The following is a 26,841-nucleotide window of genomic DNA, read 5'->3' on the forward strand; positions in this document are numbered from 1 at the left end:
TGAGTGAAAGCACATGGTACTTGTCTTTCTCTCGCTTATTTCACTTAGCATAATACTCTCCGGGTCCATCCCGGCTGTGGCAAAGGGTAAGATTTCCTTTTTTAGGGCTGAGTAGTATTCCATTGTGTAAGTTACCACAACTTTTTATCACTCCTCTCCTGATGGATGCTTGGGCTGCTTCCAGATCTTGGCTGCAAAGAACAGAGGGGTGCATTTGGTGGGAATGCAGACGGGCGCAGCCACTGGAGAAAGCAGTATGGAACTACCTCAGAAGATTAAAAATGGAACTGCCTTAGGACCCAGCCACTCCTGTGCCCTCGGGATCTCTGGGCTGCGCACGCACCAGCTCTTTCCCAGTCCCTCTGACAGCTGGAGTTCAAGGCCGCTTCCGAACCGCTCCAGCGGCCGGCGGCCTGGCTGCCCCGAGGCTGCGCGGGTCAGTGGTGGCCGTAGTGGCGAGTCCCCTCCTTCCCGGAGGCAGCGGGCGGCCGGGAGCCACCGCCCAGGTGCCGCCCCCGCGGGGAGCGCGCACTCATTTTCCTGGCGGAGGGAGCGCGCCCGGCCGCGTGAGCCGCCCTACGGGACGCGTGACGTCGCCGAGGCCGGCGGTCCGTGCGGGAGCGGCGCGCGCGGGGCGCCGCCGTGAGGCCGGGAGGCGCGAGGGCCGCGCGGCTGTGTGGGTCCCAGGGCGGCGGCTGCAGGCGCAGCGCCCGGGCGGAGAGGGTCGGGCGGCGGAACGCGCCGGGGATGGGGAGGCCCGGACCCCGCACCTCTCCCGGGCGCGCGTGCGGCTCCGCGGGCGCCCAGTGACGGTCCGGTCGGGGTGCGCCAGGCCGTTCGCCAGGGAGCCCGCGGCCCGCGGCGGCCGGGCATGAGGAGCGGCCGGGGCCGGGCCAGGCCTCGCTGACCCCGGCCCCGCGCGCGCGGCGGCCTCCCCCGTTTTCGCTCCGGCCTCTCGGCATGAGCGTCCGCCGGGCCCTGGGGCCGCGGCTGCCCCAACCCCGCAGCCCGCGGGCGCGCTCCCGGCCGGCGGGCCCGCGGTGCTGATCCCGGCCGCTCGCCCCGCCGCACTCGGGGCGGCCATGGAGGTGGTGGGCGACTTCGAGTACAGCAAGAGGGACCTCGTGGGACACGGGGCCTTCGCGGTGGTCTTCCGGGGGCGGCACCGCCAGGTGAGCCGGGCCGGGCGAGGCCGGCGTCCGCGGGCCTCCGCGCCGGCCTCCCCCCCGCCCGCGCGGCCGCAGCCGGACCGGGGTCCCGAAGTGGGCGAGGCGGGGCTGCCGGTGGCCGCGCTGCCATTGTGCGCGCCGTCGGCGTCGCGTGTGGGCAGGTGTCGGCGAGGGGTGTCGGCGGCCCCCGCGCCGGGCAGCGCTCCACCTGCCGCCCGGCCGGCGTGTCCCCGCGGGGTCCGAGCGCCCGGACAGGTGCGGGGGCCGCGCCCCTCGGGCGCCGGGGAGCTGTCCCCGCCCTCACCGGGGGCGCCCAGGGCGTGCGGGCCGGCGCGGCGCGGGTGTGGACGCGCCTTTGGTTTTAACCCCTCCCTGGGCGGCCTGCGCGGGGCCCTTTGAGGTCGAGATCGCACCCCCACGGAAACAGGCTGGTTTTCCGTTAGCCCGAGGCTCCCTCACACGCGGGGTGTCCCATTTCCCGGCAGGGGTTCCTCGACCCCCTGACGAGCGCCTGGGGTTATTGGGGTCCGAGTGGAAGAGATGGCTGGACGCTCCCCTTTCCAATCCAAATAAACACGAAAGCAGGTTCAGCTTTTTTTTTTTTTTTTTTTGAAGTTTTTCCTGTTTTGAAAATTAGGGTCATCCAAGGTTTTAGAATCCAGAGAATTTGGAAAGCCACCTCGGGAGTGGAAATAATCCTAAAGGGTTTGGCAGTGCTGATGGTTGCCAAGGGGCTGGCTTTGTTGCTTATCTGATCAAGTAATAAATATTGCTTTTCATTTGTTATGAAAATCACTTAAAACTCAAGAAAAAATAGTTAAAACACGGCTTAATCCTGCCAAGCTATCAAATACTGTTTTCAATTAAACACACTACCTTCTTTTATTATCCGCAATTCTCCATAACTTTAGTAGTTGTAAACTGTTCTTCTTTTCACCTTCTGCTGGTTACTGGGTGATCTTCGTATTATTTTTTAGTGGCTGCCTTGTAGGACATTAGCTGTTACACTGTAATTTATGAAATCACTTTCCAGTTGTTGGAGATGCAGGTTCTTTTCCATTTATTCCCTCAGTGCTGTACATGAATTTGCTAAAAGCATCTTTAAGCTTATAGATTTTTTTCCCCCGTTGAATTATTTCCATGAAGTAATTTCCAGAAGTAACACTATTTTTTTTTCTTTTCAGAAAACTGATTGGGAGGTAGCTATTAAAAGTATTAATAAAAAGAACTTGTCAAAATCACAAATACTGCTTGGGAAGGAAATTAAAATCTTAAAGGTATGTTCCTTTATGTGATATTTCATACTGGGTTAAAACTGATTTTAAAATAAATGAATACATGATGACATACTTTGTAATTTTGGTAGTTGGACTCAAGTTTGAGAATTTTCACCTGTTGCTCTTATTTTTGCATGTTCAGTTTTTTGAAACATTGAAACTGGGAAGCTATTTTTTAAAAATAGGTGTTTTCGGTTCTTGTCTAATGCTTAGAGTGATTTTGTGAAAACTCATAATTTCTTTTCTTCTTTCCCCTACTTGTTGTGTTGCTGTTTGGGAAGAGGCAGGCCTCCCTCATACGTCACTTCCCTCTTCTGTTGATCCCTTCAGGGAACAGTTGGAGAACTGGGTGCACTTGAAATCTTATTTTCCTTGCAAATGGAAGAAAGTTATTTTCCTTAGAAGTGGTCTTTTTAGATCACTCACAAGCATTGTTATCCGAGTGAGATGCTTTAAGGGCAAAAAGAGTCCTAGGGTTCGATAAGTCCTTCTTACTAAATACTTACTGGAGAGTTTCAGAGTGATGCAGTGAAGAAACTGGTGTAGGTGTATTTAACCCAGTGTGTCCCAGACTGCTGTGAACCTGGAACCGTCACCTAATACCAGTTTTCATCAACACTGCTAGGCTTTGGACAGCTCTTTGAGCAAAGAATTACACTTCATTTTCTTCCCGGCAAATAATATGCTTCTTTTAAAATTTTTCTATTTATTTATTTATAATCCTCACCTGAGGATATTCCTCCATTGATTTTTAGAGAGGGTGGGAGAGAGAGGGAAAAAGAGAGAAATATCCATGTGAGAGAAACACATGGATTGGTTGCCTCGCTGCACGAGCCTGACCAGGGCCGGGGCTGGAGAGGAGCCTGTAACCGAGGTACGTGCCCTTGACCGGAATCAAACCCGGGACTCTTCGGTCCGCACGCAGACTGATGCTCTATCCACTGAGCCAACTGGCTAGGGCTTTTTTTCCTTTTAAATCTTCACCCAAGGAGTGAGGGTATTTTCCCCATTAATTTTTAGAGAGAGTGAACAAGACAGAGGACGAGGGGGGAGAGAGAGAGAGAGAGAGAGAGAGAGAGAGAGAGAGAGAGAGAGAAACATTGATGTGTTAGAGACACTTTGATTGGTTGCTTCCTACTTGCACCCTGACGGGGGCTGGGGATTGAACCTGCAACCGAGGTGCCCTTGACTGGGAATTGAATCCAAGACCCTTCGGTCTGCGGGCCGATGCTCTAACCACTGAGAAACCCGGCCAGGGCCTTTTTCTTTTTTTAATCCTCACCTGAGGATATGTTTACTGATTTAGAGAGGGGAAGGCCTGGCCAGTGTGGCTCAGTTGGTTGGGTGTCTTCCCTGCACTGAAAGGTTGCCAGTTCCATTCCTGGGTCTGAGCACATTGACGTCTCTCTTTCTCTTCTCTAAAAAAAGAAAAGTCAATTAGAGAGAGAGGAGGGGGAGAGAGAAAGTGAAAGAAACAAACATCGATTTGAGAGAGAAACCTTGATCAGTTTCCTCCTGTGTGCACCCCAACCCGGGATCGAACCCTCAACCTAGGTATGTGCTCTGGCCAGGAATGGAATCTGAAACCCTTTTTGTGCAAGGACGACGCTCCAACTAACTGAGCCACCAGGCTAGGGCATAATGTGCTTTTAAGAAGCACTTTGTAATTTCATGACTCTATTGCTGTTAGACATTGTATATTAAATTTAAAAGACTGGCAGAAAGTCGGTAGTCATACTTACTCTGACATTTATTTTGTAAATGAGAATACCTTGTTAAAAGTCTAAAAAACAATAGTGGTGAAAAAATATTTGGGCCCCAAGTAAATTTTGATGAGGCACATTTCTTACTGTCTAGTAGATTGAATGTTGTAATCTAGTAAAAGAACTGTAGTATACTAGAAATAACATAGATGCATGTGTATGTGTGTGTATACTTAAATTAATTTTTGTTTGCATATTGAAATATATTAACATTATTAGGATAAATACAAATATTTTGAATTCTTAATTTTCTTAACAGGAACTTCAGCATGAAAATATCGTAGCACTCTATGATGTTCAGGTACCTTATTTTGGATTTTTTTAAAAAGAAACTTTCATGTAAATAAGGAACTTACATTATTTTCTATTTCTATAGACATTTAAGTGACTCTTAATAGAAATGGCCTTATTCTTGTTGAAAATATATGTAACTTGAGTTGTATACTTATTAAGAAATTGTTTAAAATAGCATAGAGCAATAGGATAAACTAAACAATGTGCTGCATGGGCAGACTTTTTAGCAAGTGATAATGTACTAAAGGAGTAGTGCTGTTTTAAAGGTCAAGTAGAGGAGCATCGAAACCAGATCTAGCATTTCTGTGGTAAATGTAGAAAGGACTATTGTGGATTAATAAAAAGTTGTATAGAGCTTTTTTCTTATTGCAAAAGCAATTTGCTAATTATAGAAACATTAGAAAATAAATTAAATAAAAAGGGAACTGCGTATTCATATCCCGGATATATCTGAGGTTATCTCTGTGGCATAATGTAGATTTGCATTTTATTTAGAGGTGGAAAGGCTGGTTTCTGACGTTATCTTCTAAGGCAGGGTTTCTGTGTTGTCAGAATTACCCTTGGGAATCCTTTTAAAAAGCCCATCTTTGGAGCAACTTAATATTTCTAGGGTGGAGCTGCAGAGCCAGTAGTTGGCTTATATTTAGAGGGCATATTGTATTTTAAAAATCCTTCTTTAAATATGAGAATCACACTTGGCTAGTGTGGCATTCACCCTGTGAGCGCCGCGGGATCCGAGATCCATTCTCATTGCAGAGCCGCCAGTGCATCACTGACATGATGTCATTCTTTTGTTTTGCTGGACAGTTGAATCTCAGTAAATGGATGGGTTATGTGATTCTGCTATTATACTACATTTCTAGCTAGAATCTTTTCTGTATGTACTTGGATTACTCAAATTCATTCACTTTGTAAGGTTTTGAGTGGCTACTATATGCTAGACATTGTTCTAAACTAGGAATAAAGCAGTGAGTAAAACAAAGTCCTTGCTCTGTGTGTATTTAATGTTAGTGGGGTGAGAAAAAATGGACAGCACTAGATGTACATTTTTCTCCAGATAGTCATTTTTCATGAAGTCATACCACATCACAAAATATTTAACTAACCCATGTTGTGAGATGTTTAGGTTTTTCCTATTATAGAAAAGTGCAGTGAGGATAATACAAGGTGGGGCAAAATAGGTTTACAATTGTTTATATGGAAAATAATACAATAATTAATAATAATACAAGAATAAACTGCTTTGGGTACTCACAACTGTAAACCTATTTTTGCCCCACCTTGTATATACCTACTGAACATACCTGAATTTCTTTTGAATTCAGTTTCTAGAATTGTAATTACCCGGGCAAATAGCAGACCCAGTTTTAAAGTTCTTTGATTGTAGAGTGTGATTGCTTTAGAAAACAATGCAATTTAAACTCCATGCACAGAATAGGTGAGTGCTGTGGGGAGTTTTTCATTACCTGTTTAAAGCGGTATAACTCATTCCTTCATTTCAGAAATTCAAAGCAGCATAAAAACAAAGTGGAAAAAAGTTTAAAGTCAAAACTAAGTTGATCTCACAATTCCTAGTGGGAATGTCAGTTCTCCTCAGAGCTGTTTGTGTAATTGGTCTTAGTTTCTGTTGGGAGCGGGCATCCAGTGGTACAAGTCCTTGCCTAGAATAAAAATTGTTAAGTATTAACTCTTACTTTTCCAATTTTTTGAGATGCACAGAAAATTTAATTGCAGAGTAGGTTTTGCTTTCTGAGTAGAGTGTACTTAAATTAGTGTATCAGAATGAAAAATGTTTTTAAGTATTATCCTCCTTGGTTATAGAATGAAATATCATTTCATTAGGGAGAATATGTCCTAAAAACCCTGAATTATCAAATAGGAATTTCAAGGTGACTCCATTGAAATGTTTATTATTTTGGAACTAGTTTATACATTTAAGAAATAGTCAAATGAATATAGTCTTGAGCATTTGGCTATCGAGTAAACAGTTTTGATCTAATATTTTAAATTTGCTTCCTTGATTTTAACTAGTTATCAAGGGGTACAGTATGTTTGTAAGGATTGAGACAGTAATTTTATCAACTTGAGCATCATTTTTACTGGCCATCAGTTTTGGAGATCCATCTCAAGTTTTTTGTACACCCTTTATGAAACTGAGAACTTTTGACATTGTTTATCAAAATTAGGTTTCAGTTTAGATGACACTTAAAATGAAACACATTTTTCCTAATTACAAAAATAATATATTCCCATAGTGAAAGTAATTAAACATTGTCAAAATGAGAGTAGAAAAGAAATGGCAATTCTCAGAGATAGCCACTGTTTGTTATATTTTTTTTAGAGTTTTCTAAATACATATATGAATCTATAATAATTTGTACTTAGGTTTTCAGCTTTTCATTATGAGGAAATTAATAGCATTTTTTACAGAAATACAACTTTTTATTAAACTTAATGTATCTTGGCTATCTTTTTATATCAGTATAATACTACAGGGCTAAATTACAATCTTATTTACCTAAGACCATTTTGTGGCTATTTGCATTGTTTCTTACCGTTTTCCTATTAGAGGTGGTGCTGCAGAGAAAGCTATGTACGTACATCTTTGCTTATTCGTATATGTTCCTTTAGAACAAATTACTTGATGTGGGATTACTTGATAAAAGACATTACTACTAGAGGCCTGGTGCATGAATTCGTGCAAGGATGGGGTGTGCTCAGGCCAGTGGCGGGGAGGGGCTGCGGGCAGTTGGCCTGCTGGCCCCACCCCCGATTGGGGTGTTGGGGCCAATCAGGGCCCAGGTCAGGCTGGTTGACTGCCGCAGTGTGCGTCGTAGCCACTGATCGTTCTGGTCTTTCCGGTCTCTGGGCTTTTATATATATAGACTAGTGGCCCAGTGCACGAAATTTGTGCATGGGGGGGGCCTGGGAGGGAAGGGTATCCCTCAGCCTGACCTGCATCCTCTCTAAGCTGGGACCCCTCAGGGGATAACCGGCAATCAGACATCCCTCTCACAATCCAGAACTGCTGGCTCCTAACCGCTCGCCTGCCTGCCTGATTGCTCCTAACTTCTTCCTGCCAGTCTGATTGTCCTTAACTGCTCCCCTGCTGGCTTGATTGACCCTAACCACCTCTGCCTCAGCCCTGCATTCAGGACCCAGGATTCTCTCCTCCAGCCTACCACAGGCACCCGGGATCCGGGCTTCCCTCCCTCTAGTCAGCCATAGGCGCCCAGGCCGGCTGCAGCCGCAGGCGATGGTGGGCAGGTGGCTTTGCCTGGGCTGCAGCCGCAAGTGCTGGAGCCTGGGACTGTGGGGTGGGCGGCTTCTCTGTCTTCCCTGGGATGCAGTGTGGGTGACTTCTCCAGCTGGCTGCGTCCTGGGATCACGGGGCAGGAGGCTTCTTCGTCTCCCGGGCTGCAGCCAGCCTCAAGGCGCTGGCGCCCGACTTCTCTGATCCCCACAGGCCCGGAGCAGCGGTAGGCGGGTGGCTGCTGCCATGTTTTCAGGTTAATTTGCATACTCACTCTGATTGGCTGGTAGTGTAGCAGAGTGATGGTAATTTGCATGTTTCTCTTTTATTAGTGTAGCTATTGCCTTCCAAAAGGTTGTACCAATTTATTTTGACCAATAATGGCCCATGTTTTAGTTTTCTTTTTTGACAGTCTCATAGGAGAAAAATACCTTAGGTTTTCTTTCTTTCTTTTTTTTTTTAAAATATATTTTATTGATTTTTTACAGAGAGGAAGGGAGAGGGATAGAGAGCTAGAAACATCGATGAGAGAGAAATATCTAACAGCTGCCTCCTGCACACCCCCTACTGGGGATGTGCCCGCAACCAATGTACATGCCCTTGACCGGAATCGAACCTGAGACCTTTCAGTCCGCAGACCGACGCTCTATCCACTGAGCCAAACCGGTTTTGGCAAGGTTTTCTTTTTATTTTGTAAGTCATTAGTGCACTGACCATCTTCATGTTTTGCCTTTTCATATTTCTTCTGTGACTTTTTCCTGTTGCTGTGCCGGGATGCTTCAGTTGTTTTCATTTTTCTTACTGACTTTTGTGATCAGTATTTCTTTAACCAGGAAAGGAGATGTAGAGGAGTATGGTGGTGAACAAAATAGAGATGGGCCTTGACCTTGTGAGACTTAGAGCAGTATAGTGGGGAAGATGCAAGAACACATAGTACTAATCCTAAGTGTGCACAGTGCTGTGAGGAGACCTGTAGGAGAGATTTGGAGGAATGTATGGGGGTTAGGGTGTAGGGAAATCCGCTCTGTGCAGCTGGGGAAGACTCCCTGCACAAAGAAAGTATGTTTAAACAGACCTGATGGAAGAGGGAGAGAAGGCTGGGCTTGGGTAGGTGGGGGAAGAGCAAGTAAGGAAGCTAAGCTTCCCCAGCAGATGAAGCCTTCTGTGAAGAGCAGACAGGAAAGGCCAGGGTTTGAGGAACTGGAAGGATCACTGTGGTAGGAGTGCAGGTGAGGGAGAGCAGTGTTAGATGATGCTGGAGAGGCTCACAGGGCCACATGTGATCTTCATTCTAAGGGCAGTGCAGAGCCATGGACCAGTTTGAAAAGCAGAAGCGTAGTTTCATGTCTGCTACAAATCTTTGAGCATTCTGGGCACGAGATAAGTATTGTCAATAGGAATACCTGCATGAAGGTCAGTGATCTGGGTAAATATCCATCTCTTGGTAATTTTTAGCGTAGGGAAGAAAAGATGGCTCATTTAATAGATGATGCTGGCAAAACAGACATCTGAGAAAAAATAAAGTCGGACCCCTATTCTCATTTTCTAAAATAATTTCCAAATGAATTAAATTCTTAAATATATAAAATAACTAATAACAATCTTAGAATAATATTTAGATGACTATGTACAGTCTAAGAGATAGATATTTTAAATCAAGAAGAGACATTCAGAAGCTATAAAGGTAGGGACATATAAAAATTTAAAAACTGTATTTTATGGCAAATAATAACACAAATCTCAAACATTATGTTGAGAAAAGGAAGACAGCTATATACAGCTACTGTATGATTATATTTTTGTGAGTTTCAAGAAAATACCAAACTCAGCTAGGGTGACAGAAATCACAGAAAGCAAAATATAGGTTGCCTCTTGGTAGCTGAGATTAGGGCAAAGGGGCTTGAGGGAACTTACTTTTTTAAAAATAGGTTTTTATTAATTTTAGGGAGAGAGAGAAACATTGATGGGCTGCCTCTTGTACACTCCCTACTGGAGTCTGAAACCTGGGCATGAGCCCTGACTGGGAATTGAACCTATGACTTTTTGGTGCATGGGATTACACTCAAACAACAGCCACACTGGCCAGGGTGGAACTCTTTGGGGTGATGGAAATGTTATCTATTTTGATTGAAAGGATAGTTATACATGGTTATATACATTTGTTACAACTCATTGTACACTTGCATCTGTATGTTTAGCATATGTAAATTATACCATAATAAAATACAATTGACAAATAATAGTTTGAGAAAATATTGTTCTGCATTGTTAACACAACAGTTCGGCTAATATCTAAAATATACAGATCTGCTCTCAAATTGATAAGAAAAAGGTTACCCGAAGAGAAAGTAAGTAAAGGATATAAGTTGTTTGCTATCATAAGGGATAAAAATGGCTAGTAAATGTATGAAATAATATTCATGAACAAGTAGTCAGGGAATTGTAAATTAAAGTAACAGTGAGATGTCACTTCCTACCCTTCAATTAGAAAAATTAAAAAGTGCAGTAATGCTTAGTGGTGAAATTGGGTAGGAGATGTAAAATATTCTCGTATCACTTGTGGAAATGTGAATTATTAGAGTATTAGTGACCCGGTGCATGGATTCTTGCACATTGAAAGGAAATTAATTAGAAGGTGGCTGGCGGGGTGGGACTGGGCGAGATGGGCCGGGCATGCCCTGGAGCCAACTTCCTGTGGTCTCTCCCTGGCCGGCAGCACCTGAGGTAGTGCCATGGCTCGGAGGGCATCTGCGAAATGAGCAGGGTCCCTCCGGCAGGTGGGGTCCCTCAGCCTGGCCTGCGGGGATCGGACTGAAACTGGCTCTCTGACATCCCCCGAGGGGTCCCAGAAGTACAAGAGGGCACTCTGCAAAGTTGCTGTTGTACAGGGTGTGAAACGCAAACGCAAGTGTGCAGTAAACCAGATTCGGGACCCCTCGGGGGATGTCAGAAAGCTGGTATCAGCTCGATCCCCACTGGCCTGGCCGAGGGACCCCACTGGTGCACGAATTCGTGCACCAGGCCTCTAGTATGCATGTAAGATCTTTGGTTAATCTCTTCCTGCCCTCCCCCCATCCCCCTTCCCTCTGAGATTCATTAGTCTGTTCCATGTTTCCATGCCTGTGGTTTCCGCTCCTGCATTGAGCGTCTGCCCCCTGGTGGTGAGTGCGCATCATAGTTACTGGCTGGTCAGCCAGTTGGCCAGTTGCTTAGGCTTTTATTTTTATTTTTAATTTTTAATATATTTTTTATTTAAGAGAGGAAAGGGGGGGTGGAGAGAGAGAGAGAGAGAGAGAGAGAGAGAGAGAGAGAGAGAGAGAGAGAGAGAAAGAGAGAGAGAGAGAGAGAAATAGAGAAATAGAAACATCAATGATGAGAGAGAATCACTGATCAACTGCCTCCTGCACGTCCCCTACTGGGGATCGAGCCTGCAACCCGGGCATGTGCCTTTGACTGGAATCGAACCAGGGACCCTTCAGTCCTCAGGTCGACACTCTATCCACTGAGCCAAACTGGCTAGGGCTGCTTAGGCTTTTATATTATGCTAGAGGCCTGGTGCACGGATTTGTGCACCCGTGGGGTCCCTCAGCCTGGCCTGCGGGGATCGGGCAAAAACTGGCTCTCCGACATCTCCCGAGGGGTCCTGGATTGCGAGAGGGCACTTCTCGGGCTCCCTCCTCTCTTCTCCTGGTATTATCTGTTTGTATCTGTCTCGCTTCTTTCATCTCACTTTACCCTAAGTTTGGCGGTTACTGACGACTTGTGGGCATTTAGCTGTAAAATGCAATTATTTAGCAAACAGGATTTACTTGGCCTGGAATCTAGTCGGCCTAAGGTAGGACCCTGCTCAGTGTCAGGCTCCCGCCCAGGTGGAGTCCTGTGGCGGTGGGAGCCTTCTTCTTCCCACCTGAGCTGTTCCTTTGCCTCTTTCTCTCCCCTGGGGTTTCCCACTGGCGCTACTGTCCGCCCAGAAGGAGGGAAGCCACGGTCAGTTTCCCAGCTAAGAGTGGTAGCAGGAAAATTCACTGCCTCCACTGGAAATCGATATTAAGCAGATGGGCCAGCGTGGGCGCCAGACATCGGGGCCGCAGCCAGTAGGTCCTGCACGTCTCATCATTTAGCTAATTGAGTCAAAAAGTTTTTGTAAGGGCCAGACCCATGACCTCTGCAATGGGCTAGAGGCCCAGTGGGGAGTCAGACCCGAAGTGGGGATCCAATGGACTAGAGGCCCGGTGCATGGATTTGTGCACCAGTGGGGTCCCTCAGCCTGAGGGGATTGGGCTGAAACCGGCTCTCCGACATCCCCCGAGGGGTCCTGGATTGCGAGAGGGCAGTTTTTGGGTGATGCACCCTGGGATCGGGCTCCCTCCTCTCTGGTTCCGGTGCGTCACCCGAGAACCGCAGCTGCCAAGTCACTGCAGCTCAGCAGCTCCTGCATTGAGCGACTGTCCCCTGGTGGTCAGTGCGCATCATAGTTACCAGTTGACTGGTCGAATGGTCGGCCGGTCGCTTAGGCTTTTATATATATATACTAGCGTTCCCGTTGCAGGAAAAATCCTGCATTAGGGTTTCCTGCTGCACTCTACCCCGCCCCGCCTGCTCTCCTCCCTTCTCCCCCGCCTGCCTTCTCCACCAGCCCCCCTGCTTTTCTCCCTTCTCCCCTGGCCCCGCCTGGGCTCCTCCCTTCTCCCCCACCCCGCCTTCTCCGCCAGCCCGCCTGCTTTTCTCCCTTCTCCGCCAGCCCGCCTGCTCTCCTTCCTCTCTCCTGGCCCTGCCTCCGCTCCTCCCTTCTCCTCCCCCCGGCTTGCTTGCTTCTCCGCAGCTTTGCTCCCTTCTGCAGCTCTTGGCTTCTTTCTATGCTGTCTTGATATGCAAATTAGTCACCATCTTGGTTGGGGTAATTTGCATACTCGTCCTGATTGGCTGGTGGGTGTGGCTTGGCTGGTGGGCATGGCTTGGGCGTAGCGAAGGTGCGGTCAATTTGCATATTTGTCTATTATTAGGTAGGACTAGAGGCCCAGCCGCGCGAGGAGGTGCCCCGCCTCTTGCCCTGTGAGGGGGCACTCTGTGGGCAGTGGGACCTGCGCCTGACTTGTGCAGCGCCGGGCTGCCGCGAGAGTCAGGCCAGACTGCCACCGCGGGAGGCCTGGACCTGCACCTGACTGGCACCACGGACAGCCGGGACCCACGCCTCACTTCCGCCCCAGGCCTCCCCTACCTCCTGCCTGTGTTCACTCTGGGGCTTCCCGAGCTGGCACGGTGGCTCGGCCAGCCCCAGGCCCCCCCCCCCCGCCCTCTGGCCCTCCTGCCTATGTCCGCTCCGGGCTGCCGGAGCTGCCGTGCCAGCTCGGGCAGGCCCCCGTCTCTGTCTCCATCTCTGCTCTGGGCCTCACCTGTGCACGCAACCTCCTCCTGTCTGGTTGTCCCATTACGGCGTCCTGGCCTAATTTGCATATTACCTCTTTATATATTAAGGTTAGAGGCCTGGTGCACGACATTCGTGCACTGGGGGGAGGGGGTCCCTCAGCCTGGCCTGTGTCCTCTCGCTAGTCTGGGACCCACGGAGGCAGCAAAGGCTCCCACCACGCCACAGCTTCTGGCTGAGTGGCACTCCCCCTGTGGGAGCACACTGACCACCAGGGGGCAGCTCCTGTGTTGAGCGTCGGCCCCCTGGTGGTCAGTGCACATCATAGCGACCTGTCATTCCGACATTGGGTCTATTTGCATATTAGGGTTTTATTATATATGAAGATAGATTGTTGGAATGCTGTCAGGTGATATTTTGCTTCCATATCCTGAAGAATATTCTCCACATGGAAATTGTAGTAATCCTGGTGATGCAAGTCAGGGCATGCTATCTCTGCGCCGACCTGCAGTGTCCCCATGTCTGTGAGTAGAGGCTAGCCCTGCTCTTTCCAACTCCATCTTCTCTGCACCTCGCTGCTCCTGCTCCACCACACCAGCCTCCTCATGGCTCCTGAAGCTCTCTATACTGGCCCATTGCTCCTTTTTCCTCTTGCCTAGACCTTCCTCCTCCAGAGGGATCTATGTGCAGATATGGCTACCTCTCTGTAGTATACACAGATACATTCCCACCCTTTTTTAGCTTTTTACTCTAATGCTGTTTTTAATGAAGCTTTCTTAAGCCACCCTAAATAAAATGGCAGTCCCTCCCTCACCCTATTTACCCTTGCTTTCATACTTATTTTCCAAAGCACTTACCACTCTCTAGCATACTCTAAATACGTATTTCTTTTGATGTTGTCTCTCTTCTAAACCTACCCTCTTAGGATGTAAGCTTAACTCTGGGCATTTAACTCTTGTTGGTTTACTGCTGTGTCCTCAGTGCCTAGGTTAGTGTCTTGTATATAGTAGATAGTTACAAATATTTGAATGAAGACATATATATGTTAACATTAGAGATAACCCTTTACTAAGCAACCTGGATTCCTGGCATCTATCTTATAGCCGTAAGAGCCTGAGAATTGGGATATATGTCCAAGAATCAATGTAGCATTGCTTAAAATGGCCAAAACTGAAAACAAGTGAATGATCCTAAGTAAGGGAATGGCTCAATAAATAGTGAAATGGTTACACTATGAAATATTATGCGGTTCTTAAAGAGTTGTATATATACAGTTGTGACTTGGAGGGATTTCTGTAGTGTATTATTGAGTGAGGAAAGCAAGATTCAGACATTTACTTATGATCGCTTTTTCAAAATAGAATGTGTGTGTGTGTGTGTGTGTGTGTGTGTGTGTGTGTGTGTGTGTGTGTTTAACTTAAGATTGTATGAGCAGAAAAAAGTTATGTAAGGATACATGCCAGATGTAAACTGGCTGCTTAGAGAGATGAAGATAAGCAAAAAGGTGGAAATGGATTACATTAAAATTAACCCCCACCCCAGCAAGTACATGCTTGCTTTGTGGGGGAGGGTGTCTATAAATAGATGCATGGGAGCATGCTCTCTAACATGTTAATGGGGCTTCTTTCAGATGGTGAGATAAATGTGATTTTTAAAACTTTCTTCTTTCAAATTTTATGTATCTTAAGATTTCACAGTAAGCACTTAAATTTTTTTTTTGGTTATTTCTCACTTGAAGGTATTTTTTCCATTGCTTTTTAGAGAGAGTGAAGGGAGGATGCGGGGTGCGGGGGGAGGGCTGCGGAGGAGAAAGAGGAAGAGAGAGAGAAATATCGATGTGAGAGAGACACATGAGACACATCAATTGTTTGCTTCCCGAACGTGCCCCAGCCAGGGCCGGGGATTGAACCCGCAACCCAGGCACATTCCCTTGACCAAGAATCAAACCTGCGACCCCTTGGTGTGCGGGCTGATGATCTAATCACTGAGTACATTGGCCAGAGCAAGCACATACTTTTATAGTCAAGAAAAAAAAAAGCAGTTTTCCTTTTCTTTTTTTGGGTGTGGGGAATATTCACTTTGCTTTCTTTCTGTAATCATTGGGTAATTTTCTGATTACAAATCAGTATTCCAGGTACTTTTATGCTAGTAAGGGAGTACATGTATGTCTGAGTATTAGACTTAACCGTGTGGTTGAGAAAGGAGTATTCTCTATTATAAATTAACTGGCATAGGAGTTTATTGAAGTATATAAAACACTGGCTACTCTGGAGAATTGGCAAGAATGGATTTTGGGTGGGTGATGGTACACTGGAAATGGAGAGGCCTGGAGAGGTTGGGGAGATGTTTAGAAGATAGGGTTTTTAGGACTCTGGTACTTAGACTGTGGGAAGTTAGGAAGAAAGAGGGAATCAGAGTTGGTAGCTCTTTGTTGTATGTATTAAAATGTTTTCCCCAGTTTCCCTTTCTCTCTCTTTGGTCTTTTTTTTAGCCTCTTTTTGATATATTGAAGTTCTTCCATAGTACAACATACCTGTCTGTTCTTTAATGATCTCTAGGTTTCATACCATGTTAAGGACTTCTCTACCTTGAGATTGTAAAAATGACCTTCTATGTTTTCTTGTAGTACTTATGGTTTCATTTCCCCCCCACATTTACATCTTTGATCTCTGGAATTTATTTATATGCAAAAGAGTGATATGGTGATTCACTTATTTTCCAGAAAGTTATTCCAAATTTTTACCTGCTTTTTTTTGTTGTTATTGTTAATCCTCACCTGAGGATGTTTTTCCATTGATTTTTAGAGAGAGTGGGAGGGCCTGGGAGAGAGAGGGAGAGAAACGTGGAAGTGAGAGAGACACATCCATTGGTTGCCTCCTGAATGGGCCCCAACCCGGGCCTTGGATCGAGCCTGCAACCCAGGTACATGCCCTTGACTGGAATTGAACCTGGGACTCTTCAGTCCGTGCGCCAATACTCTAACTACTGAGAAACTGTTTTTGACTGTAACTATGGAAGAAGCTGATGTCTTCTATATGACTATTAAAAAGTTAGGACTTTAGACATTTGAAGAATTATGGGCAAATCAGGTTCAGAGTAGGTGGGTACTTCATTATCAACTTACAAATTCATTTGAGGTCAGTGATGGTCGAAAGAGGTTTTTTTCCCCAGCACCACCAACCAGCTAACCTAATTCTTACACTATCTACCCAGAGATAGCATCGGATCACACAAGTTCAAGGCTCAGTACCACAGACTGCCCCTCCACCCCTTTAGACACTAATGGCCAAGTTCAGGTTGTTGCCAGAGCTTCTGACCAACCTCTCTCTCCTTGGGTTCAGTTAATTTGGTAGAGCAGCTTACAGAACTCAAAGAAACATGTTACTTACCAGATAATCTGTTAATTATAAAAACTCATTTCTCAAACATCTCCCATCTCAAACAGTTTGGTTCTTGACCAAGTTGTTCACAGAGAAAATGTCTGTTGTCGAATGAAACTTAGGTTTTCTACCTGACAGCCCTTTCAAGCTGATACCTCAGCATGACAAAAAGCATCTCTCAGGCAGCAAACAAGAGGGAATGCTTTTTTTTTTTTTGCTGGCAAAATCAACTATTAGTACAATTTTAAAGCAGAAAGAGGCTACTAGAGTGCTAATGTTGCTAAGAGTATGAAAGAAACTGATCACAGACAATTGAAGAAGTAGAAAACTGTTGGTGATTTGGATAAATGAAAAGCAGTGAGCCAGAGACAGCCATTTCTTGGAGGTAGTGCTGTATGAACCAGCAAAGAGGCTGCATGCTGACCTGAAAGACATCCCTGGACCGAGGCTAGAAGTGATTTGTTTAAGGCTCGTAGGGGTGGTTCGGTAAATTTAACAAGTGTTTGCTTATAGATTAAACAGTACATTAGGCATGTACTGTGTATAAGAAAGGTTAAAACAGGGAATCATTTGGGTGTCTGGAATGGATTAATTCAATTTACATGATTTCTAAGGGGAAAAACTATTTGGTTTTTGAACAAATCGCTTCTCAAACAGCCTTCTGGAACGAATTAAGTTTGAGAACCGAGGTTCCTCTGTAACGGGAACTGCCAGATGGGAGCGATGCATAAACAAGGTATGCTTTTTGGGTATGGCACTCTCATCGAACCTTCGTGTGTTCACTAGCCTGGAAGCTCTTGGAAGCTCTAGGAAGCTCTCCTTTGGGGTAATTATGGAGTCTTCGTTATACAGCCACGATTGATTAATTCATTGGCCATTGGTAATTGGACTCAACCTCCAGCCCTATCTACTCTCTGAAGGTCAGGGAGTGGGATTGAAAGTTACAAACCTCTAATCACATGGTTGGTCTAGGACAGCGATTGGCAAACTCATTAGTCAACAAAGCCAAATAGCAACAGTACAACGATTGAAATTTCTTTTGAGAGCCAAATTTTTTAAACTTAAACTTCTTCTAACGCCACTTCTTCAAAATAGACTCGCCCAGGCCGTGGTATTTTGTGGAAGAGCCACACTCAAGAGGCCAAAGAGCTGAATGTGGCTTGTGAGCAGTGGTTTGCCGACCACTGGTCTAGGAAACCAGCCCCCAATCTTAGCTTTCTGAAAGTCACTTCATTATCATAACAAAAGACATCACTTTGGAAATTCCAAAGGTTTTAGGAGCTCTGTGCCAGGAACAGGAACATAGACCAAATACTATATATCTTATTATAAATCATAACCATAAATGTATTCTGAATATTTTGAAATCTTAGTATAATTAGTATTATTGAGAGACAGTTTAAGGCAAAGGCTTTTCTACAAACCTATGTTGGTTTGTGTCAGGTCAAGTAAGCTAGAACTGGCTTTCTTTTTTGTTGTTGTTAATCCTCACCTGAGGATATTTTTCCATTGATTTTTAGAGAGAGTGGAAGGAAGGGGGGAGGGGAGAGAGAGAGAGAGAGAGAGAGAGAGAGAGAGAGAGAGAGAGAGAGAGAGAGAGAGAGAGAGAGAAACATTGAGAAACATCGATGTGAGACACATCGATGGTTGCCTCCCACATGACCTTGCGGGAGTTGAGCCTACAACCCAGGTATGTGCCCTTGATCAGAATCGAACCCAGGACCCTTTAGTTTGTGGGCAAACGCCCTAACCACTGAGAAAACAGGCTAGGGTCTGGCTTTCTTTTAAAAAAATTTGTTTATTGATTTTGAGAGAGAGAGAGAAACACATCAGTTTGTTGCTCTATTCGTTTATGCATTCATTGGTTGATTCTTATATGTTGTCCTGACTGTGGATCAACCTGCAACCTTGATGTATGGGGATAACGCTCTAAACCAGGGGTTCTCAAACTACGGCCCGCGGCCACATGCTGCCCGCCGAGGACATTTATCCGGCCCGCCGGGTGTTTTTGCCGCCGCTGCCTGTCCTGCTTAGCAGCCGACTTAGCAGTGTGCATAGGAATTTGTTCATAGTTTTTTTTTTTTAAACTATAGTCCGGCCCTCCAACGGTCTGAGGGACAGTGAACTGGCCCCCTGTTTAAAAAGTTTGAGGACCCCTGCTCTAAACCAACTGGCTTTCTCTATTATATTTTGTATCTCTAAGTTTCTTAGAGTATAATCTGAGAGGAAGAGTCCTGGATGGAAATAAGGGAACCTGAGTATAGAGTACTGTTCTTATAAAACACTTATTTTTCTTTTCTAACATCACCCCCCTAAGTAATAGTGTAATGGGAATGATAATCCAATCTTATTTACCCTTAGGGTGCTATGAGGCTGTCCAGTACTCGGTAACCTTGAGGGGAGTAAGTTGAGGTCTGCTGTAATGGTGTTGCATTCCTCTTTTCCTGTGAGAGAATCTCATAGGAGTTCACTGAGGATTAGAGAAGGAATTAGGAAAAGTAGCAGAGAAATGTGCAGTATGAGTCTTCAGAGCCAGGAATTTTTCTTTGAATAGTTCTCTTGCTATTTACTTAATTCTTTTGTTACCTTGTAGTTCTCTACTTGTCACATGTTTGAATTCTACTGGAGATAACCATCTCTTCGAAATTCACTTTATTATTATTTTATTTATTATTTTGAAGTTCACTTCATTATTTTTTAAACCAGAAAATGAATAGGCCCTAAGTGGGAAAACAATTCAAGTGGTCTAGCAGTATATAAAGTACCTCTTCTGATGCCTCTTTTTTCTTTTTCAGAAGGAACCCTGTTGTGTTCCACCCACCCTAGTGCCTCCTTGAGTTAAGAGGCTAAAAGAAGCAATAAAAATGGCTTGTTGCTATGGTTTCTCCTTTGGTTCCTCCCTCTCACCATTCCTCCTTGTTGAAATGGATCTCACTTGCTGGGAGTACTTGGATCATGGGTGTGTGCAGGCCCAGCTTTAGTAGATCCTGCCAGTGTATTGGTTTATACGCCCAAGTGTCTGCCACCAGGTGCTCCACATCCTTGCCACACTTGACAATTTTGAACATTCTGGTGAGGTAGCTTATTATGATAATGATTTTAATTAGGGCTTTCCTGATGACTGCTGGTTTGAACACCTCTTGTAAGTTTATGAGTCATTTAAATATCTTCTTTTTGAAATTCTTATATAAGTCTCTTGCCTGTTTTCCTATTGGGTTGTCTTTTTGGTATTAATTGTTATAATTCTTTATGTATTGTGGATATAAATCCTTTTCCCGATATATCTATAATAATAAAAGTGTAATATGCTCATTAGACTGGACGTCCTTCCGGACATCCTTCTGGACGACCTTCCAGACAAAGCTGGGGCTGCCTGGGTCCCGGGTGCCTGCTGGCGGCCGGAGGGAAGCCCGGGTCCTGGGTGCCAGAGGGAGGCTGGTGCTGGCAGCTGGGGGAAGGAAGACCTACTCTTGCACGAATTTCATGTATTGGGCCTCTAGTCCTATCTAATAAAAGAGTAATATGCAAATTGACTGTCACTCCAAGACACAGATGGCCGCCCCCATGTGGTCAAAGATGGCTGCCCCCATGTGGACACAAGATGGCCGCCACAAGATGGCTGGCACGTAGGGCAGTTGTGGGTGACCAGGCCAGCAGAGGGCAGTTGGGGGGGACCAGACCAGCAAGGGAGGGCAGTTGGGGGGGACCAGGCCTGCAGGGGAGGGCAGTTGGGGGGACCAGGCCTGCAGGGGAGGGCAGTTGTGGGTGATCAGGCAAACAGGAAGGGCAGTTAGGGGTGACCGGGCCGGCAGAGGAGGGCAGTTGGGGGGGACCAGGCCTGCAGGGGAGGGCAGTTGAGGGGGACCAGGCCTGCAGGGGAGGGCAGTTGGGGGGGACCAGGTCTGCAGGGGAGGACAGTTGGGGGGGACCAGGCCTGCAGGGGAGGACAATTGTGGGGGGACCAGGCCAGCAGGGGAGGGCAGTTGGGGCCGACCAGACTGGCAGGGGAGGGCAGTTAGGGGTGACTGGGCCAGCATAGGAGGGCAGTTAGGGGAGACCAGGCCAGCAGGGGAGGGCAGTTGTTGGGGGACCAGGCCTGCAGGGGAGGACAGTTGGCGGGGGGGGACCCAGGCCTGCAGGGGTGGGCAGTTGGAGGGGGCAGGCCTGCAGGGGAGGGCAGTTAGGGGCGACCAGACTGGCAGGGGAGGGCAGTTAGGGGTGACCAGGCCGGCAGGGGAGGGCAGTTAGGGGCAATCGGGCCAGCTGGGGAGAAGTTAGGCATTGATCAGGCTGGCAGTGGAGTGGTTAGGGGATCAGGCTGGCAGGCAGAAGCGGTTAGGGGCAATCAGGCAGAGGCAGGTTAGCAGTTGGGAGCCAGCAGTCCTAGATTGTGAGCGGGATGTCAGACTGCCCATTTAGGCCCGATCCCACCGGGCTATGATGTCACAGGCAGAAGTGGGGCCCTGTAAATTTCTCCGCCCTAGGGAGTTTTTTGTTTTTTTTGCAAGCCCTGCCCTTGGAAGTCTCCATCCGCCAAAAGAGATAAGAAAAGCCCTAAATAACAAGTTCTTTTGTTCTTTGAAATTTACTACTTGTTGCAAATAGTTAACTTGAAAAGACTTCTCTCTTGCCTTTTTACAAGCAATCTTGGAACCTAACTGGCCTTTGTTTTAACTCTAGGCTACACTCCTTACAAATTTATACCTTTAAATCTGCCCCAGCATTCTAAAATTTCAACCTAATACAGTAAAATCACACATCTGAGAAGAGCAAACGATAGACAGAAATTTTTATTAGCTAAGTAGGCTAATTTCCTCCGTGATAGAGAGCAAACATCTCTGAGAAAAATAAATCTCAGCAGCACTGCTTAAGACCTTTGCAGATTATCATGGCGTTCAGCCTTTAATAAATCAAAAGTTTTTGGCCAGACAAATCAACAGAAGTGCAGAATAAATCAAAGTAGCTTTCACTTTTACGCAGGCTCTCACACTTATATTTATAGACCAGTTGATGAACAGATAATTATGCCAAGACAGGCAAAAATATGTACTCACACACTTTCAGTAGACTAGCCCGAATGGGAGCTGAGCAGATAACTGAAACACTGCCCAACTCCCCAAATGGATGTGGGGGCACTCCCGGCACCCACGCCCCAGAACAAAATTCTTGACAATGTCTCGGTGAGAACCTACTGGAGGGTTTAAGACTGCGTCCAGTCCCCATTCTCAGTAGCAAAATGGCTAGTCCCAAGCAAACAAACAGCAAAGTGAACTCAAAATTCTTTAATTAAATTTGAATTCCCTTACCTCTGGAGGTTTTTTTCTGATGATTCCAAAAGGATGCAGGGACATGTCAGGTGTCCTTTGTCCGGCTGTCACGACCACAGAGAAGCGTCTCTGTGGCCCTGGAACTTCATCAGGTGGCACCTCCCCTAGAGAGCCTCAGGGCCTGGCAGCTAGGCAGGGGAGGCTGTCCGTCCCAGGCATCGAGACTAGGTGCGGGCAGGCACCTGTCTCTTATCTCTTGGGGGCCTCCAAATGTTTTGTCATAAATCAGCGAATGAGATACAAGACACCTTAATGAGCCAATTAATTAGGAGTCGTTTATTGCGCGCGGCCCAGAGGGAGGTGACTCTTCCAAATCTCTGAGCAACACATACAGGAAGTTTCCTGTATTTATACTTTTTGAGCTTCTTTGTTTGCAGATATTACAGAGAGCTCCATGTGAGTTATTGTTACAGATAGTTTGTAATCTTGGATACATAAAGAACAAACATTTGGCATAAGAATATGGGAATTATTATCAGTATTAGTCCATTATGTTAGATGGCTAGCTTGCAAGGTCAGACAGTTAAGTTTATCTATTTTCTATTCAAACTAAAAACAAAGTCATTTTATAGAATAAGAGACTGTCTTAAAGTGACAGAGTTTACAGTGACAGAGTTTACAGGACAAGGGACTATCTAACAATAGCAGAGGATTTCAAATAGCAGTTTTATACAAGATGGAGCTTACTATGCTTCAGTATAAGTCCTCCAACTTTTCTTTTTCTATATTATATTTAGTTATTCTTTGACATTTTGCATTTCCACATAAATTTTAGAATTAGCTTGTCAATTTCCACATGTGCACAAAACCTTGGATTTTTATTGGGATTACAAGGGGAATTTTTGTGTGGAAAGGTTGTAAATTATTATTTAACTAGAGGCCCAGCGCACGATTAAATCGTGTGGGTAGGGTCCCTAGGCCTAGCCTCCTGCGATCAGGGCCATCTTCTGCCTGTTCGCCAGTCCCCAGGCCCAATGCTGCCTCCGCCACCACTGAGCTGCCAGGCTGTTGGGATCACCAGCTCATCCCCAGCCGCTGCCGCTGCTGCTGGGGCTTGAGGTGCTGACGAAGGGGAGCACGGCAGGGGATCCGGGTGCACACGTGTGCACCAGGCCAAAATGGCCTGGAGCCGGCGCGGACAACCGGCACTCGCGACACCCGGCTCCCCGCCTGATGGCAGGGGAGCCGGGTGTCCGGGGTGTCCAAGGCAGCCCCCCTCAGCGGCTGCCAATCTGGCCGTTGAGAGGCGCGGCGGGGGTGGGGGGTGGGGTGGGGAGGGCAGGAGTCCCGCCCCCCACGCCTCCCAATGGCCGGATATGCCACCCTGAGTCCCGCCCCCCAGCCTCCCGCCGCCCAATCGTGGGCGTAGCGGAGTGATGGTTATTTTCATATTACCTTTTTATTAGGTAGGATTTCTTTAATGAATATGGCCCTTTTCAAATTTTCTATTTATTGTCAATTTTAGTAAGTTGTCTTTTTCTTTAAATTGTTAATGTGTTCGTTTTATCTAAATTTTGGAATACTGGCATAACGTTGTTCACAATAGTATCCAAATTGTTTTCTTTTTGGAGATTTGTTTTTTAACTTATTAAGGCGTTTGAGTAGGGAAATAATTAAATGAAATTCATGATGTTTAATTTTTTGATGGCAGTGCGGGGGAGTAGTTGGGAGTGAGGTTTCCGTGATATTAGGAAAGGAGGATAAACATGTGTGCAGCTTCAGAAAACCCTCCGTGTTCTGGCTCACAGGTTATACTGGCCCCACTTCTCAGCTTTTCTGACCCAACAAGCCTCTCTTCAAGTTGTTCCCTGGTGCTCCAGTGTTATTTGAACTTCACTTTGTTTATTGATGACTTGATGGTTTCATTAAAAATGGACACTTTTTTCATCTTGTTTATCGAATGAGTGAATGAATCTGAGTGGGGGAAACTAAGTGGTTATGTATAACCCCAAATCATGAATACTGAAGTGGAAGTTTGATTTTGTGCTGCGTGGACAGAAGTTCTTCAGGGCCATTTCGATTCCCCTGGGAACTCCTAGCTTTCTTTTCTCTTCAGCACTTAGGATGAAGCATCTTACCTTATAATAGAGAAACATGCAAATTGACCGCACCTCCGCTATGCCCACGATTGGGCTGGCAGGAGGCTGGGGGCGGGACTCCGGGTGGCATATCCGCTCTTGAGAAGATCAAGATGGCGGTGCCCAGTGGCCGGGCCCATGCCGCCGCTCCCCGGGGTGCCTGGGGCGATCGGCACCCCGGGGGGGCGTGGCTGGGCCCATGCCCCCCCGGGGTGCCTGGGGCGATGGGCACCCGGGGGGGCGTGGCCGGGCCCATCGGCACCCCGGGGGGCGTGGCCGGACCCATGCCGCTGCTCCCGCTCCCGGGGGTGCCTGGGGTGATCGGCACCCCGGGGGGCGTGGCTGGGCCCATGCCGCCGCTCCCGGGGGTGCCTGGGGCCATCGGAACCCCGGGGGGCGTGGCCGGGCCCATGCCGCCGCTCCCGGGGGTGCCTGGGCCCATCGGCACCCCGGGGGGGCGTGGCCGGACCCATGCCGCCACTCCCGGGGGTGCCTGGGGCGATCGGCACCCCGGGTGCGTTGCCGGGCCCATGGGCACCCCGGCGGGGGCGTGACTGGGCCCATGCTGCCGCTCCTGGGGGTGCCTGGGGCGTTCGGCACCCGGGGGTGGGGGGCTTAGCCGGGCCCATTCAGCCACTCCCAGGGGTGCCTGGGGCGATCGGCACCCGGGGGGGCGTGGCCGGGCCCATGCCACCGCTCCCCAGGGTGCCTGGGGCGATGGGCACCCCGGGGGGCGTGGCCAGGCCCCTCCCGCCCCTCCCGGGGTCCCGGGGTTGATCGTCCACCTGGGAGGGCGTGGCCCGGCCCCTCCCGCCCCTCCCGGGGGTCCGGGGGTCGATCGGCCACCTGGGGGGGCGTGGCACGGCCCCTCCCGCCGCTCCCGGGGGTCCCAGGGGCGGAGGCTTTCCGGGCCTTGGGCACCAGCGGGGAGCCTGCACCGATCGCAGGAAACCACTGGGGGTCGGCTCCTGTGATCGGTAGCAGGGACGCTGGGTGCGGCGAGCCCAAGGCCACCGCCCGGGGCCAAGCCCCGACCCTGAAAAAGGCAGAAGGCGGTGGCCACAGCCAAGGCCTGGGTCCCTGGTGCCGGCAGAAAACTGGTGCAGGCAGCCAGGTGAATGAAGGTCTATTGCACGAATCTTCGTGCAAACAGGCTACTAGTTATTATATGATTAAATAATACTGATTTGAGAAGAAATTTTGTTGAAAGTTATATTTAATTCTTGGTATTTTTAGGGTTGATAGGATAGTTTGGTCTGGATTTGATCAGGACTAGTTCACAATGGAGATGATTGAATAAAAACAAAAATATACTAGTACTTTCGTTTTTATTTATGATAAGGGCTAATAAGTATTTCTTATAGACTTACTCTCCTAGCTTTCTGGGATCTGACTTCTCTCTCCTTTCTGACTTATCAGTCACGGGGCCCTTCTGCTGGGGAAGTCCGGCATGTTTTAGGCTGGCAGCCGGCTGGGCTCCCAGCACCATGACCCTGCCTGCCCCTGCCTCCCCTGGCAGAGAGCTGATGGCATTGCCATTCTTCCAAAACAACATATACCTTTGGGAAGCTGGGGTCAAAGAATTCGGCATGATATATTTTAATTTTTTATCTAGTCCTCTGGGGAATAAGCAAAACAAGTCACCCTAGGTCACTGAGATTCTAGTAGGACATAATTTTACTTGAGGTCTTGGCCTGTGGCATCTCGTCCCGTGGTGGACATGGTGACCCCACTCTGGCAAGCGCCTCGTGTTGCTGCTTGTTGCACAGAAGTGCCCTGAAGTAGCTGTTGTGAGACACCAGTTTTTATTTCTAATCTGTGTGAACTGACACTTTCATAAAATCCAATAAAAATGAACTTTGAGAATGAAATGTAAAAGGCCCTACAAACAGTCCAGAGTTTTTATTATTAGGTTCAACAGACATAAAATTATTTTGTTAAATTACTTTAAACTGTAAACAATCCTTACTCCTAATTTCTGTAGTTACTTCGTTGTGAGCCAGTACCACATAATTGGCCGTGGACCTCACTCTCAGGATTACTGCCCTTGACCTGCCTCTTGTTGCCCCATTGCTCCTTTTTCCATAGAATATCTCTCTCTCTCTCTCTCTCTCTCTCTCTCTCTCTCTCTCTCTCTCTCTCTCTCTCTCTCTCTCTCTCTCTCTCTCTCTTTGTATAGCAGAGGTGGAGATTTATTGAAGAACAAGTACAGACTCCCAGATGGGGAGGGGAAGAGTCCCCAGAATACTTTACTCTTGAATTTAGGATCTTGGTGAAGCCAAGTGTTTCTTGTAAGGGCTGTCTCTTGAGTACATTTGAACAATGGCTCAAGTTAAGCCATAGGGAAGCGGAAGCCCAGTTTAAAATTTAATTAACATTATAAAAGTTGTTTTTGAAGAATCAGCTAATCAGTCATTGAATTGCTTAACCAAGCAACAGAACTGGAGCTATATTAATTTGAGAGACTGGGTAAAATTTATCAAATCAGTTTGTTACCAAGATGTGATGAAATGTTTTCAAGAGAATTCCCAAAAATTCCCAGATAATGGGATTGCCTCCAAATAAACATAAAAACCAGAAAAACAAAAATGAAGTATCCTGGATGATGTATTCCGGAAGTCCGGCTGCGCATTTAGTGTTGGAGGGAGGATTACCAAGTCATTGTTCCAGACCATGAACCTTCAAATAGCAGTGCTTCCCTGAGGACTCTGGTTATGGTTATGGTAAATTTATCATAACCATAACCATAACCATAACCATAACCATAACCATAACCATAACCATGACCAAAAGATGAGTTTTTCTTTCGTTCTTTCCACGACCAGAATTGAACTTCTTGATGACTACATTAGTGTCAGCAAAATTAGATTTGGCTTTGAAGCTGAGATGCTTAAATCACTGTGGTGGGGATTTAAAATTTCATTTGCTAGTGGAT

General features: G+C 47.0%; 1 protein-coding gene across 3 annotated transcripts in view; it reads left to right on the forward strand.

Annotated features, from left to right (window-relative positions):
* Positions 1-578: 578 nt before the first annotated feature.
* ULK2 (unc-51 like autophagy activating kinase 2) overlaps positions 579-26,841 on the forward strand; it is a 142,873-nt gene continuing 116,610 nt past the window's right edge. For 2 of the 3 annotated variants that reach the window (XM_079797269.1, XM_079797270.1), the window contains exons 1-3: positions 579-1,172; positions 2,354-2,446; positions 4,469-4,510. In XM_079797269.1, coding sequence (XP_079653395.1) covers positions 1,083-1,172; positions 2,354-2,446; positions 4,469-4,510 — 225 coding nt within the window. In that variant the 5' untranslated portion in view covers positions 579-1,082. The remainder of the gene's footprint in view (positions 1,173-2,353; positions 2,447-4,468; positions 4,511-26,841) is intronic. The other variant, XM_079797268.1, reaches the window with a different exon arrangement.

The sequence above is a fragment of the Cnephaeus nilssonii genome (assembly GCF_951640355.1).
Source record: "Cnephaeus nilssonii genome assembly, chromosome: 19".
In the NCBI taxonomy this organism is placed as follows: domain Eukaryota; kingdom Metazoa; phylum Chordata; class Mammalia; order Chiroptera; family Vespertilionidae; genus Cnephaeus; species Cnephaeus nilssonii.